The following is a 20278-nucleotide window of genomic DNA, read 5'->3' on the forward strand; positions in this document are numbered from 1 at the left end:
GTTCCCTTTAAGGTAAGTGTGATTTATTCTGTTATTTTATACCATTCTAAGCAGTTTTCAAAAACTTTTCATGGTTAGACAACCCCTTTAAGATATGCCATAACATATTATGTGACAGGATGTCATCAGTGGGAGTTTATATGCTGTGACCTACGCTGTATGCTGGAGCAATGGGGAAATAGCTCGCACCAGAGGTCGTGTCCTTTGATCCTCTCAGCTGGAGACCAGTAGGATATGCTCAAATGATATTTTCACTTACATTTCCTTGTGTATTCTACTCTGAAATCCACTTCTGATCAATTTTAATGTGAAATCTGTGTTACTTGCAGATGTTTACATGACGATATGAAATTCACATTCAACAAAACTAAAAAAGTGATGGGTCACTAATTGTGGCATCTCTTTCATAGATAATCCAACAGAATACCACTTGTGGATTAGCTGCACCAAATGGGTCTGAGTGCAGATCCGTTGCGGAAAAGTTTCTGCCACAGTTTTCTCATTGGATTTTTACATTTTACTAAAACGGAACTGCATGGGCATGCATGTTACAGTGCCAGTGCGGAGAGTGGGAGACTTCCAACTCCCATGGAAACATTTCCAAATCACAGTTTGAAGTTGTACGCTGCCTGGAAAAGTGTGGAGTCCAAATACTTGTACTCAATCAGGAGACAGACTATCTTCTCACATATCTTCTGACATTTTATATTTGTCATTGAAATAATGGTATAAATTGGGGATTATAGAGGCACTTTCACTTACTTCATGTCAGAAATCCAAATGAAGAAAATCGTGGTGAATTTTTCGTTGGGCAATTCCACCAGTTTTTTTAGTGAATACATACTCCTCTTTGCTTAGTTATTTTGGATTATCAACTAGTGTTTTACTTAATAACCAGATCTCATGCCTTTTTCATAGTTAGGAATCCACATTCTCTAGAGAAAGCTACTGTCTATGTAGCTACCGTCTTCAGAAATGTAGTCAATGCCAAGGCCATTTGGGTAACAGTCCACATATCAAGATTTAAGTGTCAAAGGTGCCTTGTCTAGAACAGATCTACCTAACCAATGGTTCTTCTGTTGGGGAACTTTATTGCTTCTTCATCATGAGAAATATTTTGGCCCTTAACTTCCAATCTGAGATATGCAATGAATCTGGTTTCCAAGAATTTATAGCCATCGATTTTGAAAGCCTGGAGAACCCAAGGTTGCAACATATCTGGTAGGACATGGAGATGGTAGGACAAACCAGCATCATTCAAAACATGAAGACAAAGCGGCACATATGTTGTCTTCTCCATACACTCAACATTCACCTTTATTCTGGCAAACAACTAATTATACGTACTCAGTAAAGACTTCAAATGCCTACTCTTACATTATTTAATATTAATTTAGATCCATAGTCTTCTAAATTGCAACTCATCTGTAGAGGTGTCGCGTTCCGAATCAGAATGATGTGCTTGCAAGAGGGAAAAATAGCCGAATACCAAAGTTATTTTTTTTTACATAGTTTTCCTTGTTCATTAAATATTCTCCTTAGTTCATGGGACTTGACATAATGAAAATAATGCACTTAATGTAACTCTTGCTCACTTTCCTCGCTCACATTTCCACCATTTAGCTCTTTTAGTCCTAATTTATATAAAGTTTGGGGATTGGGCGGGAATGTAGAACAATGTTTTATCAGTGTCCTATGTAGAAATGTATGCCAAACTGGACATTGTGATGTATTAACCTCCAATGGTTTGAGCTTTCGAGGTTAATGCTGCCTAGGCAGAGAATTCATTATTGGCGAGGACCACAACGCATGCTGGCGTGCACATTATTCCAGATCTAATGTATGTAAATGTTCCATTAATCTTCTTTTCGGTCTTCCACCCCTGGACTGTCCGCCCCAGACAAGGAATCTCGGTTGAATATTCAGAATGTGTTTTCTAAGTTCTAAGACCATGTAAATCTTCTTCCTCAACATACCTTTCCTTCTTCCGCCTTTGTTCTTTTACACTTTACTGTTATGTTAATTCTCATTTCTGTTTTACAGCCTCCACCCCTTTGGATTTCACTTGATTGTTTCTGTATTTTTCTTTTCGGTTTTTCGCTTTATCTTTAAGTTAAAAAATGCTCTAAAAAAACAATTACAAAATGGTAAAAATATGAACAAAAATGGTTTCCTGGTACTTTCTTGTTAATCAATGAAATATATGCTGGAACTGGGAGAAGGAAAAATCATCATCTGCTTTATATGTTACTTCCTTAAGTAGAAGTCCTAATAACGGTATATCAAGAAGTTCTGATGAAAAAAAAAATCTTAACAAAAATGTAATTGTGCAAGCGGCTAAATGAGAAAAGTCTCCAGCAGATGTTTCGCCCATGGTAGCAAAGGATCAATTATAGTGAAACATGGTCATATTTCACGTGAGGGAACAATTGGGATCTCCTATACACATTGGGCTCGATTCATTATTTGCGATTTATTGAAGTCATTTTTTTCTATGCGTCTTTTTTCACTGATGTTGCAGATAACGAATTTGGTGCATAATCAAAAAAATGTTCTATATTTTTATTTTTGACTTTGATTAGTTTTTGTAAGCTCTTAGCAACCAAGTCGAAAATCCTTTTGAAAGTAGCAAAATTGCACCAAATTAAAAACTCCTACAGAAACCTTAATCCAGGAAAGGACTGGGGTGAGAGAAGCCAAAAAATGCAACATTTGTTAAAAGTGGACCTTGATGACGCAGTCTATAAAATCGACAAAGTTGTCAAAAAAATGTGAAAAAAAAAGACTTAAAAAAAGAAATACAAGCTAAAAAGTGTTGAAAAACATCCAAATACTAAAACTACTTAAAAGGAGAACATTACTTCAGGAAAGTGGATTAACAGCAATGATAAATCAAGGCAATTATCTTTCAGAGATCTTGGCAAAATCAATAGTTTTGGGTAACATTTGTCTATATATATTGCCAGCTTTAGTTGCAGTTTTATATTATTCATATGCATTATGAAAAAAGGCAAAAAACTAACAAATTAACCATAGAGAAATGTTATTTCCTCGGCTGCTTGTAAGATATTTTGGAAGCCTGCCACAACCAAGGTAGACATTTTTAGTAATGGATTTTCAAATCTGTATAAATAAAATGTAGTTACTTTTTAGACTGATGGTTCATGTAAAAAAAGGCTCAATAGAAATGCAGAGTGAGGTTGTAGGAAGCAATGGGCACTTGGTAAAGGTCCCACATGCAGCTGATGAACACAGGTGCCCTTACCACTTTAATGAGGTTGTCCACTACTTTAGAATAGGTTAGGTCATCAATGTTTGATTGGTCATGGTCCGGCAACCATCCACCCACCAACTGGAAACACTCACTTGCGGAGCTGACCGTCTTCTGATAGAAGCCGAGACTTGATACTATACATCCACCTCCTATTTAAATCAATAGTGCCTAATACCCTGCGGCAGCCAGAAGATTGCCAGCTCCACAAGTTAGTGTTTCCAGTTGGCTGGCGGGGTGTTGGACCACTACAACTCACTTGCAGAGCTGGCTGTCTTCTGATAATGTCTAGTACCCAGCAGTGGCCACTATTGATTTGAATATGAGGCAAATGTATAGTATCAAGTCTTGGCTACTCTCAGAAGACTGCCAGCTCCACAAGCGAGTACTTCTGACCAGTGGCCACCACTGCCGATACCAGTAACAGCTGAAGCGCCAGGTGTCAGACCCCAGCCCATCAGACATGGATGACCTATCCAAAGGATAGGTAGTCAATGCTAAAGGAGTGGAAAACCTCTTTAAGACTTCACATTTTCAGAGTGATTTGCAAATTTAAGAAGAACTTGAGAAGTGATCAGGTATAAAGGATTAATACTTCAACACTTTTTAGAAAAAGTCTAGACGTTTCCAATATCTTTTGTATCATTTCTGAGTTAGATCTTAGATATTTAATTTCTAAAATACTAAAAATACTCCATCAATCCCAAATCAGTATACATTTTTACAAATTTGACCATTCTATATACAGATGTGGACTCAAAATAAATTGGAAATATAAAAGAATGGATGTATACTGCTCCTTGCCACATCCACTCATTTTTCCATGCACATGGCATTTTTGATCGGCTTCAGTACTTCAACATATCATATGTTTCAATATGTTCACAACTATAAGTATAGTAGGAAGATAAAGATTGCAAAAGGGAAGAAACTTCAGCAAGGCTGATCTTCAAGAAAGCATTATTGGCGCAAGGATACCATTCTTTACACAGAACGTTTAGCATCTGGTTATGAAAAAAATGTCAATGTCTACTTTATATTGATGAGTCCCGCCGCACAGAGGAATGAGCCGTATATTGATGTACCGCATGTTAAGGTCTTTCAACTTGGATTTTAGAAAATACTTTTACAAATCTTGCAGATGGCAAGAAAAACAAAATGAGCCCTACAATAAAATAGAATTAGTCTTACCGGTAATTTGGTTTCTAGGCACTTTCCACGACAGCCATATCGGAGGATGTCTCCCTGCCCTAATGGGGGACAGGAAATGCACAAGAGGTTAAATAACCCTCCCCTTCCTGCTACCTCCAGTGTTTTTTCTGTACACACTAGCATATATAGTTACCACCAAAGTGCAGGAATCATCCAGTAGAGTATCAGATAGGGAGGGAAATTAGTGCGTCGTGGAAGGTTCCTAGAAACCGAATTACCGGTAAGACCAATTCTATTTTCTCTAGTGACCTTCCACAACAGCTATATCGGAGGAATACCAACAACTAATTTCTTAGGGAGGGACAACAGCCTGTAGAACACGCCTGCCAAAAGTTAAATCCTTGTTGAAATTTAGTCTATAATGTCTGGTGAATGTATGGACAGACGACTAGGTGGCGGCTCTGCATATCTGCTCAGAAGTTGCATTCCCTCTTTCTACCCACGAAGTTAATACTGAATGAGTAGAATGGGCTTTCAGAGATGTAGGAGGAGGAACGTTCTGTGACGAGTAGGTGAGGCTGATAGCCTGCTTGATCCAATTCGCAATTGTATTTTTTGCCGCCTTTTTGCCGACCGGAAATTTGAAAGAATAAATTCTGGTCAATCCTCCAACTCTCTGTCTGCTGGAGGTAGAAGAGAACTACTTTATGAACATCGAGGGTGTGAAAGACTTCTTTCGTGTTGGAGGAGTTTGGACAAAAGGAAGGCAATACAATGTCCTGGAACCTATAAAAGTTCGAGACTACCTTAGGCATAAAAGGAGGGATCTAACCTCAGGATGATGCTATCCTCAGTGATGGTCAAGTATGGCTCCTGTATTGAAAGGGCCTGTAATTCTCCTATGGGCCTTGTGGTAGTAATTGCTACCAAAAACACAGGTTTTTAGTGTTAAGTTTTTCAGAGTTGTGGAAGACAGTGTTTCAAACGGTTCCCTGGTCAAGCCCTTGAGAACTAAGTTCAAGTCCCAGGGGGAACCTGACTAAGGAGTCTGGGACGGATTCTAGTTGCTGAGGTTATGAATCGCTTGATCCATCGATGGCTTGCCAGATCTTGATCGTAAAATGAACTAAGGGCTGACACCTGAACCTTTAGTGTACTAGGTGTGAGCCCAAGATCTAGGCCGTCTTGAAGAAACTCTAAGATCTGTGCGATATTAGGATGGAAGGGGTCTGGAGCATTTGGGGGAACACCAAGATGAGAACTTCTTCCAAACCTTCCTGTAAATGGCGTCAGTCACTGGTTTCCTACTCTTCTGTAGAGTTTGAATCACTTTCTCGGACAGGCCTTTAGCCTTTAGAATTCCGGCTTCAGTATCCAGGCCGCAAGGTTCATTTTGTGCCGGTCTGGGTGCAGTAGAGGGCCCTGGTGAAGGAGATTGGCCCTCTGGGGCAGAAGTATTGGGCCTTCCCGAGCCCTGTTCCGTATGGCTCCATACCAGCTTCTCCCTGGCCACAAGGGAGCCACTAGGATTGCAGTGACCTGCTCTGCCCGTATCTTCTGCAGTGATCTCGCCATTATGGGAATCGGAGGGAAGGCGTAAGCCAGACCCAACTGCCACGGATGGGGGAAGGTATCTACTCCCCACGCTCAGTCGGTGGGACTGAGGGAAAAAAAATGTTTCTACCTTCGCGTTTTGACCGCTGACAAAAAGGTCCACATTGGGATTTCCCCACCTTGACACCAGAGACAAAAATACTGTTTGGTCTAGGCTCCATTCCCTGGGATGAACGTCCTTCCTGCTGAGGAAGTCCGCCTCCGCATTGTCCGATGCCCTTAGATGTACTGTTGATATGGACAACAGATGTTTCTCTGCCCAAGAAAAAAATTCTTACAGCCACCAATTTTAGGTTGAAGAATTTCGTGCCTCCTTGGTGTCAGATGTAGGACACTGTAGTCACATTGTCTGAGCAGATACGTACATGATGGTTTTGGACAAGGGTTGACGCTGCTTTCAATGCTTTCTCTACAGCTTTCAGTTCTCTCACATTTGAGGAGCTGGCTCTGATGTCTGGGGGCCATATCCCCTGGAAGTGTGATTTCTCCACTATAGCACCCCAGTCTCTCTGAATGGTGTCTGTGGTGACAATTTTCAGGGGGAGCTGATCCCAGCTGACGCCCCGCTGGAGGTTCTGGTAGTCCAGCCACCGTAGGAGAGATGCCTTCACATGACCAGGAAGAGGGTTCTCTTGGTCAGTGTATTCCGATATTTCTTCGAACACTGGAGTACATAGGACTGAAGGATCCGCGTATGGGCTTGAGCCCAGGAAACAGCTTGGATGCACGCTGTAAACGAACCTACGATGGACATTGAGTCTCTCAGGGTTGGTGCCCTCTGGTCTCTGAACCTGGAGATTCTCTGAACAAGGTCGAGTTGTCGTTCCCTGGGTAAGAAAGATGTTCACTTTTCTGAGTCCAGGAGTATCCCTAAGAACTTCTTCCTTGCAGAGGGAAGGTCTGATTTCTCCAGGTTGGGGATCCAACCCAAGGACTGTAAAATCTCCAGGGATTTCTCTATGTCCTGGTTCAGGCGAGATATGGATCGAGCCATTATTAGAAGGTCGTCTAGGTATGGGACAATGCAAATCCCCTGCTGGCGAATGAAGATCATTGCCTCTGCCATTATCTTGGTAAACACTCGAGGGGCTGATGACACCCCAAACGGCAGGAAACTGAACTGGTAGTGGTTGACCTGGGAACCCTGGGAAACCGCAAACCTGAGAAATCTCCTGTGGTCTGGATGAATCGGGACATGATAGTAAGCATCCCTCAGGTCTATTGTGGCCATCACCCAATTTTGTCCTATGAGGGGGATTGCTGACTTGACTGACTCCATCTTGAATCCTCTGTACTTTACCACTTGGTTCAAGGGTTTTAATTTATTATAACCCTGTGCTTCCCTGAGGGTTTTACAATTACGAAGAGGCGAGAGTAGTTGCCTCTGCCTATCTCCTGTTGTGGAGTGTTTTTATGTCTGACAGCAAGGATTTTTGGAGGTGCGCCTGTAGGGAGGTTACTCTCAGGCATTGAGGGGGAGGACTCTCCAATTCCAGTCTCAGTACATCGCGAATGGTGCGAAGAACCCATTGGTTTGAGGTTATGGATTGCCATTGATCTATGAAATTCGAGAGTCGGAGGACTGTCATTGTTTATCCGTAGCATTTTGTTGTTTTTGGGGGGCAAGAATATTTCTGCCCTTACCTCCTTTCAGATAACTCCACTGGCCCATTTTGCCCTTCCCTTTGAAATCTCTCTGGGAGGGCTGGTCACGGGGGGGGGGGGGGGCGAAAAAATAATTTCCTAGGTTTCTTTTGTTCCGGAAGCGACTTCTTATCCGTGGCTTTCTCCAGGATGTCATCCAGAGCTGGGCCAAATACATAATTTCCCTGGAAGGGAATCTCACAGGGTTTTTGTTTTTGACATAAAGTCTCCTCCCCAAGATTTCAGGCACAGTGTTCTTCTGGCTGAGTTGGAAAGGACCGCAGACTTTGCTGCTTCTCGTATGGATTCAGCAGAAGCATCAGCTAGGAACCCTGTCGCTTTCTGTAATAGGGGAAGAGAGTCAAGGATTTCTTCCCTGGAGGTCCCCTGAGTGAGGTGGTCCTCCAACGTACGCAGCCAGCGGAATAGGGACCTGGCTACACACGTAGAGGCTATATTGGCCTTAAGCAGGGTTGTGGAGGCGTCCCAGGATTTCCTAAGCAAGCTCTCCGTTTTCCGATCCATGGGATCCTTGAGCTGAGATGAATCCTCTAATGGAAGAGCTGTTCTCTTAGTTACCCTGGACACCTGCACGTCCACTTTAGGGACTTTCCATAGGGAGCAATCTCCATCCAAGGGAAACCGATTCCTCAGTTCTGAGGGGACACCAAGTCCCTTCTTGGGGAGGGCCCATTCCTGCATAACCAGATTTCGGATATTTTCGTGAATGGGAAACCCCTTTTGGTCTTTGGGCTTCAGTCCCCCAAACATCTCATCCTGTATAGAGTATTCCACTTCCGCCTCTTCCAATCCCATAGTGCCCCTCACCATATTAACTAACTCTCCCATATCTTCAGACGAGAAGTAGTATTTTTTGTTATCGGATTTGGGGGCGGAAGTGGAACTCTCATTTTCCCACGCATCCTCTGAGTTAGAGGTATCAATTTTGCCAGAGTCAGATTACACAGGAGCCGCTTTCCTTTTCCTAGTAGGAGGGGGCTGTGGTGTCGGGGTTTGGGAAATAGTCATCATAGAAGTTTGTACTTCTTGTTTGAGGAGAGTTTTTATACTGTCCAGTAGGGAGGGCTGCTCTGCACGTATTACATCATCCGTGCAGGGCTGACAGAGCTTTTTCCTATATGCCGAGGGAAATTTGGTACCACACACATACACTTGCGGCTCGGTTTCTTTTTAGGGTCAGAGGCCTTTTCTCCCTAAAACAGAGAGAGAAGGCATACTAAGTCACCTCAGACAACCCGGACAGAATAAAGGGGGACCCACCCTGTTACTTACAGTAGGAGGGTGAATGCTGGGCTCCGCAGAAGCAGGCAGTGAGGGCTTATCGCCGTCCATGGTCAGTCTGTCACAGTCACCTGTACAGAAAATGGCCTTACCTGGATGCACCCAGACCAGGGTTTACATAGCCGAGGTCCATCCAGCGTGTCTCTGCTCCTCCTCCCCCGGTCCACAGGTGGGGGTCATTCCAATCACCCCTCCTTGCAGCTGGTTCTTCAGCTGTTCATCGGCCGTCCAGTCCCCCACCCCGTTTGGGGATGCTGGCTCTGCCCACCTGGCCCCAGTCCGGCCTCATTTCTTAGCGGCCGGTAACGATGGAGCGCTGGGGGTCGGTGGAGCTCCAGCGCTGATTGGGGCCCGAGACGCTGTCGGCGGCCCAGTAATACAGGCCGCATGAGCGTCCAGCCAGGAACGCAGGAGGGAGGTAAACCGGAAGTACAGCGCCGGGCCCACCGTCACTTCCAGTGCGCGCCTGGGCCTGCCGCATGGGGAGGACGACGTCGGGGAGCTCACAGAGGACCCCGGCCACACATCACCGCACCGCTTTACCCTGCAGAGAGGCACAGGAGAGGCGGGCAGGGGTCCCGAGTCCAGCCAAAGCAGAGACGGGAGCAGCCATTATGCAGAGGAGAGCAGAGCCCCCGACCGTCGGCCGCCCGGCTCCAGGTAACAGTCGTAGTGCCTCAGGTCACCGGCCATGGCAGCACTATCCGGACCTCTTCATGCCCCATAGGGGACAGGAAAAACACTGGAGGTAGCAGGAAGGGGAGGGTCATTTAACCTCTTGTGCATTTCCTGCCCCCACTAGGGCGGGGAGACATCCTCCGATTTGGCTGTTGTGGAAGGTGACTAGAGAAATAACCTTTTTACTTAAAATGACCTCATCAAGGATATATAAGGCTGAATTCACAGAATGCATTTTTTGCCACAATTGCAAGAGAGCGGCACTGTTTTGCTTAGCTTTTGGGAAATCGCAGAAGAATGAGAGTTTCTCTCAGCAGCAACAGCAAAAAAAATAAACCAACACTGACACAATGTGTAAACGCAATGCAACAACACAAGCATCATCAATTAAATTAATTGAATGCCCCTTTAATGCTACTAAGTTCCATTAATGCTGAGCTCTGTATAACTCCACCCCCACCACTGATTGGCAGCTTTATGTGTACACTGTACATAGGGAGAAAGCCACCAATTATAGGCGAGCATGACCTTATAAAGATCTCAAATATGGAGGACTACCTGGCAGCAGGTTTAGTAGTTCTCTAGTGATAATTTCTGATGAAAAAAACATTGGTTTTATAAAAACTACAGAAAGCCAAGTAAAGCTACGGTCACACTAGCATTTCCTGGAGCTGCAGAGGGATGTGCATGGCCGCCATGAAGCTCCGCCCACAGACGCACCTCCTCCAGTCAGCTCCGCCTATGGGCGCATGACGCTGCATGCGACCTGCATACCCTATCTTTAGCATTGAGTACACAGGCCGTGCGCAGGTATGCGTTTGCTGGCTCGTGCGTCCTTTTGACGGTGTGCCGTCCTGCGCCAAACACACAGTGTTGCATTTTGGTGCGCATGGCGCACCGTCAAAAGGACGCATGCGCTGGCAAACGCATACCTGCGTACAGCCTGTGTACCCAATGCTAAAAAAAGGGTACACAGGTCGCATGCAGCGTCATGCGCCCATAGGCGGAGCTGACCAGAGGAGGTGCGGCTGTGGGCGGAGCTTCACGGCAGCCGTGCGCATCCCTCCGCAGCTCCAGGAAACACTAGTGTGAAAGTAGCCTAAGTGACACAATGATGGAATCAGGTTTCACTGCCCTTACATCATGCTGCTCTTTGTCTAGGTAGCAAACACCTGGTGACCGATTTCCTTTAAAGGATTGTTACAGCTCTTTACACCTGCCTTATACAGTAATAGGTCAGTCCAATTCCATTGATGTACAGATATTCGCACAACAGAGAACACTATTTTAATGTTAAAAAGCAATGGACCTACTTCCAAAAAATATTTGGCAAATCTGAAGTCCTGGCAATGACCCCATATCAGAGCAGTCCCTAACTGATGTATTTAAAAACCTCACCATGTGTATAGTACCTATATGAGCAGGATTCAGAAAGGTAATGTCCGATATGGACACGCTATGGAAGACGGCTTTTATGTGCATGGCCCACAAAGGAGTGGTGGAAACCTCCTTAATCTTGCAAAAACCAGAAACCAATTGAAGACAAACACATGGGCCACGCACACAGTGCCTGAAGTGAATGTCAGATAAAAATCAGAATGGGTGGGGCTCCAGTCCAAATCTTGCACCTAGGCCCATCAGACTCTAGTTATGCCACTGTTCCTCTTTCTCGCTATGGTCAGCAGGGTCCTATCTCGCTCTCTCCAGTGTGTAAGCTCTTATAGTCAGTGAGGTCCTCTCTCTCTCTGGTCTGAGAAGTTACATGATTAAACCAGACTGTTTTGGGCTAATTCATCAATTGCGACTTTTTAAAAAGTAGCAAAATCTGGTGCAACTCTACTAAAGTCCCCCCCAGTGAGAGATTTTATGCCTGACCCTCAAAAGTTGAATCTTTTGAAAAAGAGGTGACTTTTTACGCAAAAACTTGCAAAGATAGTTAAAGACAGAAAAAAGCACACTTTTGGTGAATTTGGTGCAATAGAAGTTAGCAAATAGCACAAAAGAAAAAAAAAAGAAAAATTAAAAACAAAGCATGTGCTTTAGGACAAAAAAAAAAAAACCCTATTCATATGAATATTTGTGGATTTTCAGTGGCAAAAAAGTTCTGAACAAACCTGTAACACATGAATCCAGTCTAATAATGAAAAAGTAAGGCTGGAGTCACACTGCCGTATTTCTCGTGTGATAATCGCATCACACTGCACGGACTGGCCCGACACCTCTCCTGACTTGAGCATGACAGCGTGATGGATTACTATGCAGCTGTCAAGCTCAGGTCAGGAGAGCCGACAGCCAGTGCGAGTTTTACAATGCGATTCTCGCACGAGAAATACGGCAGTGTGTCTCTGCCCTAATAGTGGCAGAAATAAATCAACTTTAACATGTAGCTCATTGTGATCTAGGATAAAAAAAAGCAGATTTACATAAGAAAGTTATATTCTGTAAGAGATAAAAAAATTCTTAACTTAAAAAGGTTTTGGACATTACGTGACTTCAATAATACTAGTAAAATAAAGAGAGCACGGGATAGTTACTCATCTGAGAAGTTACATGATTAAACCAGAAGTTCAACTTTGAAAATTATTTTAATTAGATAAAATGTATCTACATAAAAAGACCTCAGTGAGTAAGGCCTTATTCTCGTGTCAGTTTTGGTTCGCGTTTCATCAGTATTTCTGGGTGAAAATTAAGAATTAAACCTACAGAGAAAAAAAAAAAAAAAAAAAAAAAAAAAACACACTATCTTTTCACTGTTTTGACATATAAAATCTAGCAAAATACTGACAAAAAAATACCAGTGTATAAAAGGCATAGCTTTGACAATACACTGCACTTCTTACTAAGTAATAATCTTAATACATACAGTAAGTATTATGCTCAAGAGTTGCATTCAAAATTCTGCAGGTTAAAAGTGCCCTGAAATGTCTTAACTGTATGATTATCTGCTAAAACGACTGTACCAGTATTCCGCTGATAACAAGAAGCCATCACCTATTCACAACGTAGGTGATAAGTTCTAGATTAGTGGGGATCGACGGCTAAGAATCCCACAAGTAGCCAGAACTGAACACTTTTGTCCCTGATCTGAATGTATTAGCAGTATTTATGATCGACCACCTCTCCATTCATTTTATATGGGATTGGCAAAGAAAGCAGAATACTTGTCAACAGGGTTATTGACTGCACCCAGAACTATCAATACAGCCCCGGACTATATATAATACAGGCTGAAACACTAATCATGCACAGATTACATATAGAACTTGGGACACCTTTGCATCTTTTATTTCATTGCATATTTTAAGTGAAAAAATTATTTATGCAATTCATTTTCATAAAAAAATTGACCTCTTTGTTTCAACAGCTTCCATATGTTACAATACTTTGCAAGCGGCTTAATGCTGTTCAATCTCAATCCCCAGCACCTGGGCTACCTGTTGGCTTAGTCTTCAGTCCAACTAACCTTCTCCTGAACATGAATGTAAGCTACATTCTGATTTGACTGAACTGGCAGGGAGTTTTGGTTTCAGGATTAAAAAGGGTTATCCAAGATATTAACACAGATGGCTTATCCTTATGGTAGGTCATCAATGTCTGATCAGTGGGGGTGTGACACTGTCAGTGGCCGGAACTGCTCAGTTATGGAGCTGCACATCACAGCTTCGTCGATGGAATAGTGTCCGTGGCCGGGTAATGGTCATCTACCCCCTATTGAATAGGGGACAGATGTGCAGTACCACAGCCACTAAACAGTTATGCAGCTGCAGAGAACAGCTCAGTACACTGAGTTGTTCTGGCCACCGCCAACACAGAAAAACAGCTGATCGGACATTGATGACCTATCTTAAAACTAGGCCATCATTGTTAAAGTCCTGGACATATCCCTTTAAAATTAAACTGCATTGAGCAGCTATCAATGTATTATAATGCATGTAAGCCGAAGAAGCAAGACAGTTAAAGTTTTGATTAAAACCAAACCAATGCAAAGTTGTCCAAGGCCAATAAAATAAACCACTAGCTAATTGAACTAATTGTAAAAACAAAAATAACAAGAATTGTGAAAAAAAAAGTATGATAAAATCCTAAATTTGTAATCTTCTGTGTTTTTGGTGAAGCTCATTTCCATTAATGCCTTTTTTTTGCTCAGCATAAAGCTTATCGTACTTTAGTGCAATGTTTTACTGAAATGTCTATGACAAAGATATATTAAACCGCAATACCTGAGTTTTCAATATTTTGCAGCTTTGCATCATACTTCATTCATAAGTCGTACAATACTGGATGGTATAAAAGTCCACATTTCTGCTAAAATAATAAATAAAAATTCCCAGAGTTCTCCATACAAGACTCACAGTAGAAGGCACAACAGTCTTTGACCCAACCCTGTATAGGACTCCTTAATTCTGGCATCTATAGATTCAGGGAGACGGTGGAAAGTTGAATTTCGTTGGGAATAACCTCTCTCCTTTTCTTGACATGGAAGAAATGTCCTTCTAGATACCAGAAGTCAACGCAGAAGAGTCCAAATAGCAAGAATAAAATGATGGCTAAGATCCATTCACAGATCGCAGCTGCAGATTTCATTTGTTTGCTAAAAAATATGATCACTAGTAAAATTGGTCAAGGACAATACTAGACACTACATACAGTATGTGCACACCAAGTTCTGCTACATCTGCCTGCCTATCTCAGATTATAAATACAACTATCCATTCTGTTTGATGTAACATATCATCCATTCCCCTATACGGCTCTGTTTGTGATCCAAGGGAGCTGTCCAGGGAGGTCGGGGTATGTACCCAATTATCAGCTGCATCTGTGACCTCAGGACAAGGCTGAATGTAATGGTGAAGCGGGGAGTGGACAGCTCACTCCTCCACCATTCAGGCTATGTGAACAATGCAGGTCCTTCCAAGACCTTTAGGTTATGTGACATTTTCCGATCACAGGACTGCAGTGGACAAGAGGATCAAGACACAGGCAATGTGTGTGTTACCACATATGTACAGTATATAGTATTTGTGACATACAGTATATAGTGTGTGGGTAGGTGTGCAGTATATAGTGGTTGTATAACGCATAGAATGTGTATACAGTGTGTTTGTGTATGTATACAGAACAATATATACAGTTGTGCTCAAATGTTTACATACCCCAGCAGAATTTTTACTTTTTTGACCTTTTTTCAGAGAATATGAATGATAACACCAAAACGTTTTCTCCAATCATGGTTAGTGGTTGGGTGACGCCATTTAATTGTCAAACTACTGTGATTTCTCTTTTTAAATCATAAGGATAACCCAAAACCTCCAAATGACCCTGATCAAAAGTTCACATACCCTGGAGATTTTGGCCTGATAACATGCACAGAAACTGACACAAATGGTTTGAATGGCTACTAAAAGGTAACATCCTCAGCTGTGACAAATGCCAGGAAAATTGTTCGGGATGCAAAGGAAAAACCCCCAAATAACATCAGCTGAAATACTGGACTCTCTGAAAACTAGCGGTGTGGCTGTTTCAAGGTGCACAATAAGGAGACACTTGAAGAAAAATGGGCTGCATGGTCGAGTCGCCAGAAGAAACCCAAATGACCCTGATCAAAAGTTCACATACCCCATTGCTAAAAAAAAAAAAAAAAAAAATTTTCATGCAAAACCCCCCAAAATAGGCTAGACAAAAATTGTTGGCACCTTTCCAAAATGGTGGGTAAGCAACTTTGTTTCAAGCATGTGACACTCGTTCAAACTCATCTGTGGCAAGTAACTGATGTGGAATATGAAAATTATATCTGAAACCAGATAAAAAGGGAAGAAGTTGACTCAATCTTTGTATTGTGTGTCTGTGTACATTATACTTGTATAGTGTATACTATATATAGTGTGTATGTATACAGTATATACTGTATGTATAACATAGTGTATACACAGTAGTGTGTCTACAGTTTAGTGTGTGTGTGTGTGTGTGTATGTATGTATGTATACAGCACATTGTGAGAGTATATATATATATATACACACACACACACACACACACACACACACACACACACACACACACACACACTATATAGTGTGGATTTGTGTTTTGCTGTAGCAGAGCTGTAAGTATTTGTGAGTTGATATAGCAGAGCTGTGTATGTTTGTGTGTCACTGTAGCACAGCTGTTTTGTGGTCAATTTTGTGACAAACTGTCCTCTGCTTAACATGAGGGGTTACGGTGTATAAAATACAACAAAAATAAATGAGGCATTCCCTTGTGAAATACCTGTGGGTCACATTAAATGTAAAGTAAATAAAGCCTTTATATGCTCAGCTTGCCACATACGCTTAGCAAAATTGCCAGTAATGTCCACTGCACCCTGCCCCTCATCCTGGTTTCTAACAAGGGTCCGTAATGGAAACTGCATTGAAATATAAAAAAATAATGGAGCATTTCCTATGGGCTGCCGAGTACAAATGATTTGTTGTTTTGTTTATTAAGATAACTGATTTATTAGTTACACAACAAAAAGCTTAAAACATGGAAAGTAAAATCCAAAGATTTACAATTAGTGCCAAAACAAACGCATTTTTGACTCTGAGCCAGAGTCTTCATCAGGTATAAACTAATTACTATTTGCCTTTAGGCAACTAAACATCTACGGTAATTTCTCTGGCAAAAACTTAGAGACCACTTCCAAATGTTCAGTTTGTCTTATTTTTCTCTTTATAGGTATATTTTGGAGTAAGGCTAGTTTCACACTAGCGTTTATTCGACGCAGCGCACGGCGCCGCTAAGCCCCGCCCCCTGCCGGCTCCCTGCCCGCCCCTTCCGGTCATCGCCGCCTACTATCGCACATGGACGCTTGCGATCTGCGCACCCTATCTTTAGCATAGGGTGCGCAGATCATGCGCTGGCCGTGCGCTAGTGGGATTTTGGCGTGCGCTGCGCACTTTTGAAGGTGCGCCGTGCGCGCCAAAATGCAACATGCTGCATTTGGCGTGCACGGGCACACCTTTAAAAGTGCGCAGCGCATGCCAAAATCCTACTAGCGCACGGCCAATGCACGATCTGCGCACCCTATGCTAAAGATAGGGTGCGCAGATCGCAAGCGTCCATGTGCGATAGTAGGCGGCGATGACCGGATGGGGCGGGCAGGGAGCCGGCAGGGGGCGGGGCTTAGTGGCGCTGTGTCGAATGAACGCTAGTGTGAAACTAGCCTAAAATGTAAATTGTTCTTTTATTCTATAAACTTCTGACAACATGTCTCCGAATTTCCAGGCAATAAATTTTGTATTTTTTTTCTGACAAAAGGAAAATAGTCAAAATAAAAAACAAAAAAAAACCCCAGTGCTTTCAGACCTCAAATAATGCAAGGAAATCAAGTTCATAATCATTTAGAAACAACAATACTAATGTTTTATCTCAGGAAGAGTTCAGAAATCAATATTTTGTGGAATAACCATGATTTTTAATCACAGCTTTGCTTTCCATCAGTCTTTCACACTGCTTCTGGTGCAAAAATGTAAGCAGTTCCTCTTTGTCTGATGGCTTGTGACTATCCATCATTCTCTAGATTACATTCCAGAGGTTTTCAATGGGGTTCAGGTCTGGAGATTGGGCTGCCCATGACATGGTTTTGATGTGGTGGTCTCTTAAGTTTTGCCAGAGCTGTAGATAGTGCCAGCAATATTCTGCTTCTAGTCTACTTGCACGTGGTGATTTTACCATTCTCTAGTCTACTGTTTGATCTCATTAATTCAACAGCTAATAGATTCTGCAGAACTCCATCGTTGTTAATCGATTGCTCCACTCATTGCTGCTTAATAGAAGATAAATTCCAGAGTCCTCCCATCATGTTTCGCTGTAAACAAAGCTTTTTCAAGCAATGTGCAAAAACCCTTGAAAACACTGTGTGCCTGGCGAAACATGTCAGGAGGGCTCTGAAAGTTGTAATCTTTTAATAAGCAGCAATTTAACAGCTATGGTGCTCTGTAGGCACCACTGTTTGTGGAAATAAGATCAGTAGATTAAAGGAAGGTGAAAGAACTGCATGAATGGTGGAGTAGAAGCAGAATATCGCGTGCACTCTTTATAAAGACAAGATACACTCCACAGACATATATGTAAATAGGATAGGTGCAGTATAAAAGGCCAGTGAGAGTATACAACCATCAATATACCTACACAAGCATAAGGATGGATGGAGTCATATAACAAAATAAATAACTAACTGTTTACATCTAGCTGGTGTGGCACAAAACCCGACATGCGTTTCGGCGACGTGCCTCCATCTGGGGGGCGAAGTTCTGGAAAATAACCCTGACCTGTCCATTGAGCTGTTCAGCACTATTTCCCCATATGCATCATACCCAAAGATAACTTTGGTTGAGTTAAAAATTTTATTTTTTTTTAGCCACCTATAATATAATTTATGATATTTTCTCTTTTAAGCTTTTTTTTTATTTTATGTAAGTATTAAATCATTTTTTTTATAAAACTAAACATAAAATCGTCTGTACGGAGTCAACAGTGCCAAGAAAAGCCACTCATTTTTTTTTTTTTCTTTGGATAGCATTAGGGGACACCCTGTAACGTGCAAATCCATCAAACCCTGCCCAATATACTGTATTATCTCTCCTGGATTGTTCCTTTAAATGGCTAGAAAAGTAGAGACAAAAATCTTATCTGTAAAAGTAAAAAAAATTAGAAATAAACCACTCAAGAAGGGAGAAAAAGACAAACTTTGGTATGGTTTACAGTAGAGCTCTCTAAAGAGCCATGTGTAGAAGACCAATTGCTTAAATGGTCTACTATGAGGACTCCTTTAATTATGGGACTATATATGAGAAATAGTAAGATTTGAGAGTCCTCAGTGGTTGATACCTTTTAATGGGTAACTGAAAAGTTGGTAATAAATTGAAAGCTTTCGAGACTACTCAGGGCTCTGTCAGAAAAATACAAAATAGCCTGACAGAGCCCTGAGTAGTCTCGAAAGCTTTCAATTTATTACCAACTTTTCAAAATCTTTTTCTATTTACTGGATAACACAGTACAAAGATATTTAATTTTTCATGGAGCTATATACAATATATGACAAAAGTGAGAACACTCCTCACATTTTTGTAAATATTATATCTTTTCATGGGACAACACTGAAGAGCTTAGGCTGGTTTCAGATTAGCGCATTTTATATGCAGCGTACGGCGCCGCTAAGCCCCGCCCCCTGCCCGCCCGGTCATTTCCTCCTACTATCGCACACTGCTGCACGCGAACTGCGCACCCTATCTTTAGCATAGGGTGCGCTAGCCGTGTGCTAGTAGGATTTTTGCGTGCGCTGCGCACTTTTGAAGGTGCGCCGAGCGCACCAAAATGCAACATGGTGCATTCAGCGCACACCGGCGCACCTTCAAAAGTGCACAGCGCACGCAAAAATCCTACTAGCACACGGCCAGCGCACCCTATGCTAAAGATAGGGTGCGCAGATCGCATGCAGCCGTGTGCGATAGTAGGAGGAAATGACCAGACGGGGTGGGCAGGGGGTGGGGCTTAGCGGCACCATGCGCTGCATGTAAAATGCGCTAGCCTGAAACCAGCCTTACACTGATACAATTGTACAGTAGTCAGTGTACAACTTGTAACAGTGTATATTTGGTGCTCTCTCAATATCTCAACACACAGCCAGTAATGTCTACAATGCTGGCACAAAAATGAGTACACCCCTAAGTGAAAATGGCAAACTTGTGCTGAAAGTGTGAATAGTTTGTGTGGTCACCATTATTTTCAAGCACTGCCTTAACTCTCTTGGGCATGGAGGTCACTAGAGCTTCACCGGTGGCCACTGGAATTCTCTTCCCTCCTCCATGATGATATTCTAGAGCAGGTGGATGTTGAAGACCTTGTGCTCCTCCACCTTTCTTTTGATGATGCCCCACAGATGCTCAATAGGGTTTAGGTCTGGAGACATGCTTGGCCAGTTCAGCACCTTTACCCTCAGTTTCTTTAGCAAAGCAGTGGTCGTCTTGGAAATTTGTTTGGGGTTGTTATTGTGGAATATTGACCTGCAGTGCCGTTTCAGAAGTGAGGGGATCAAGCTCCGCTTCAGTATGTCACAGTACATGTTGGCATTCATGGTTCCCACAGTCAGCAGCACTTATGAAGCCCCAAACCATGACACTTCTACCACCATGCTTAACTGTAGGCAACACACTTGCCTTTGTGCTCCTCATCTGGCTGCTGGCTCACAGGCTTGACTCCATTTGAATCAAATAGGTTTATCTTGGTCTCTTCGGACCACAGGACATGGCTCCAGTAAGCCATGTTCTTAGCCTGCTTGTCTTCAGCAAAGTGTTTGAGGGCTTTCTGGTGCATCATCTTTAGGAGAGGCATCCTTCTGGGACGACAGCCATGCAGACCAATTTTATGCAATGTGTGTCGTATGGTCTGAGGACTGACAGGCGGACCCACCCACTTCTGTAACCTTTGCAGCAATGTATGGTCTGAACACTGACATGCTCACCCCCCACCCCTGTAACCTCTGCAGCAATGCTGGCAGCACTCATACATCTATTGTGTAAAGACAACCTCTGTATATGACGCTGACAACATACACTCAACTTCTTTGGTCAAACATTG

The 20278-nt window shown here is 42.7% G+C and overlaps 1 protein-coding gene across 4 annotated transcripts in view; it reads right to left on the reverse strand.

Annotated features, from left to right (window-relative positions):
* Nucleotides 1-14049: 14049 nt before the first annotated feature.
* Nucleotides 14050-20278, reverse strand: part of TMEM150B (transmembrane protein 150B) — a 64463-nt gene continuing 58234 nt past the window's right edge. For all 4 annotated transcript variants that reach the window (XM_073571115.1, XM_073571117.1, XM_073571113.1 and 1 more), the window contains one exon: nucleotides 14050-14268. In XM_073571115.1, the coding sequence (XP_073427216.1) occupies nucleotides 14072-14268 (197 nt within the window). In that variant the 3' untranslated portion in view covers nucleotides 14050-14071. The remainder of the gene's footprint in view (nucleotides 14269-20278) is intronic.

The sequence above is a fragment of the Dendrobates tinctorius genome, unplaced genomic scaffold (genome assembly GCF_039654945.1).
Source record: "Dendrobates tinctorius isolate UK_male_01 unplaced genomic scaffold, ASM3965494v1 ptg000028l, whole genome shotgun sequence".
NCBI classification, from domain to species: domain Eukaryota; kingdom Metazoa; phylum Chordata; class Amphibia; order Anura; family Dendrobatidae; genus Dendrobates; species Dendrobates tinctorius.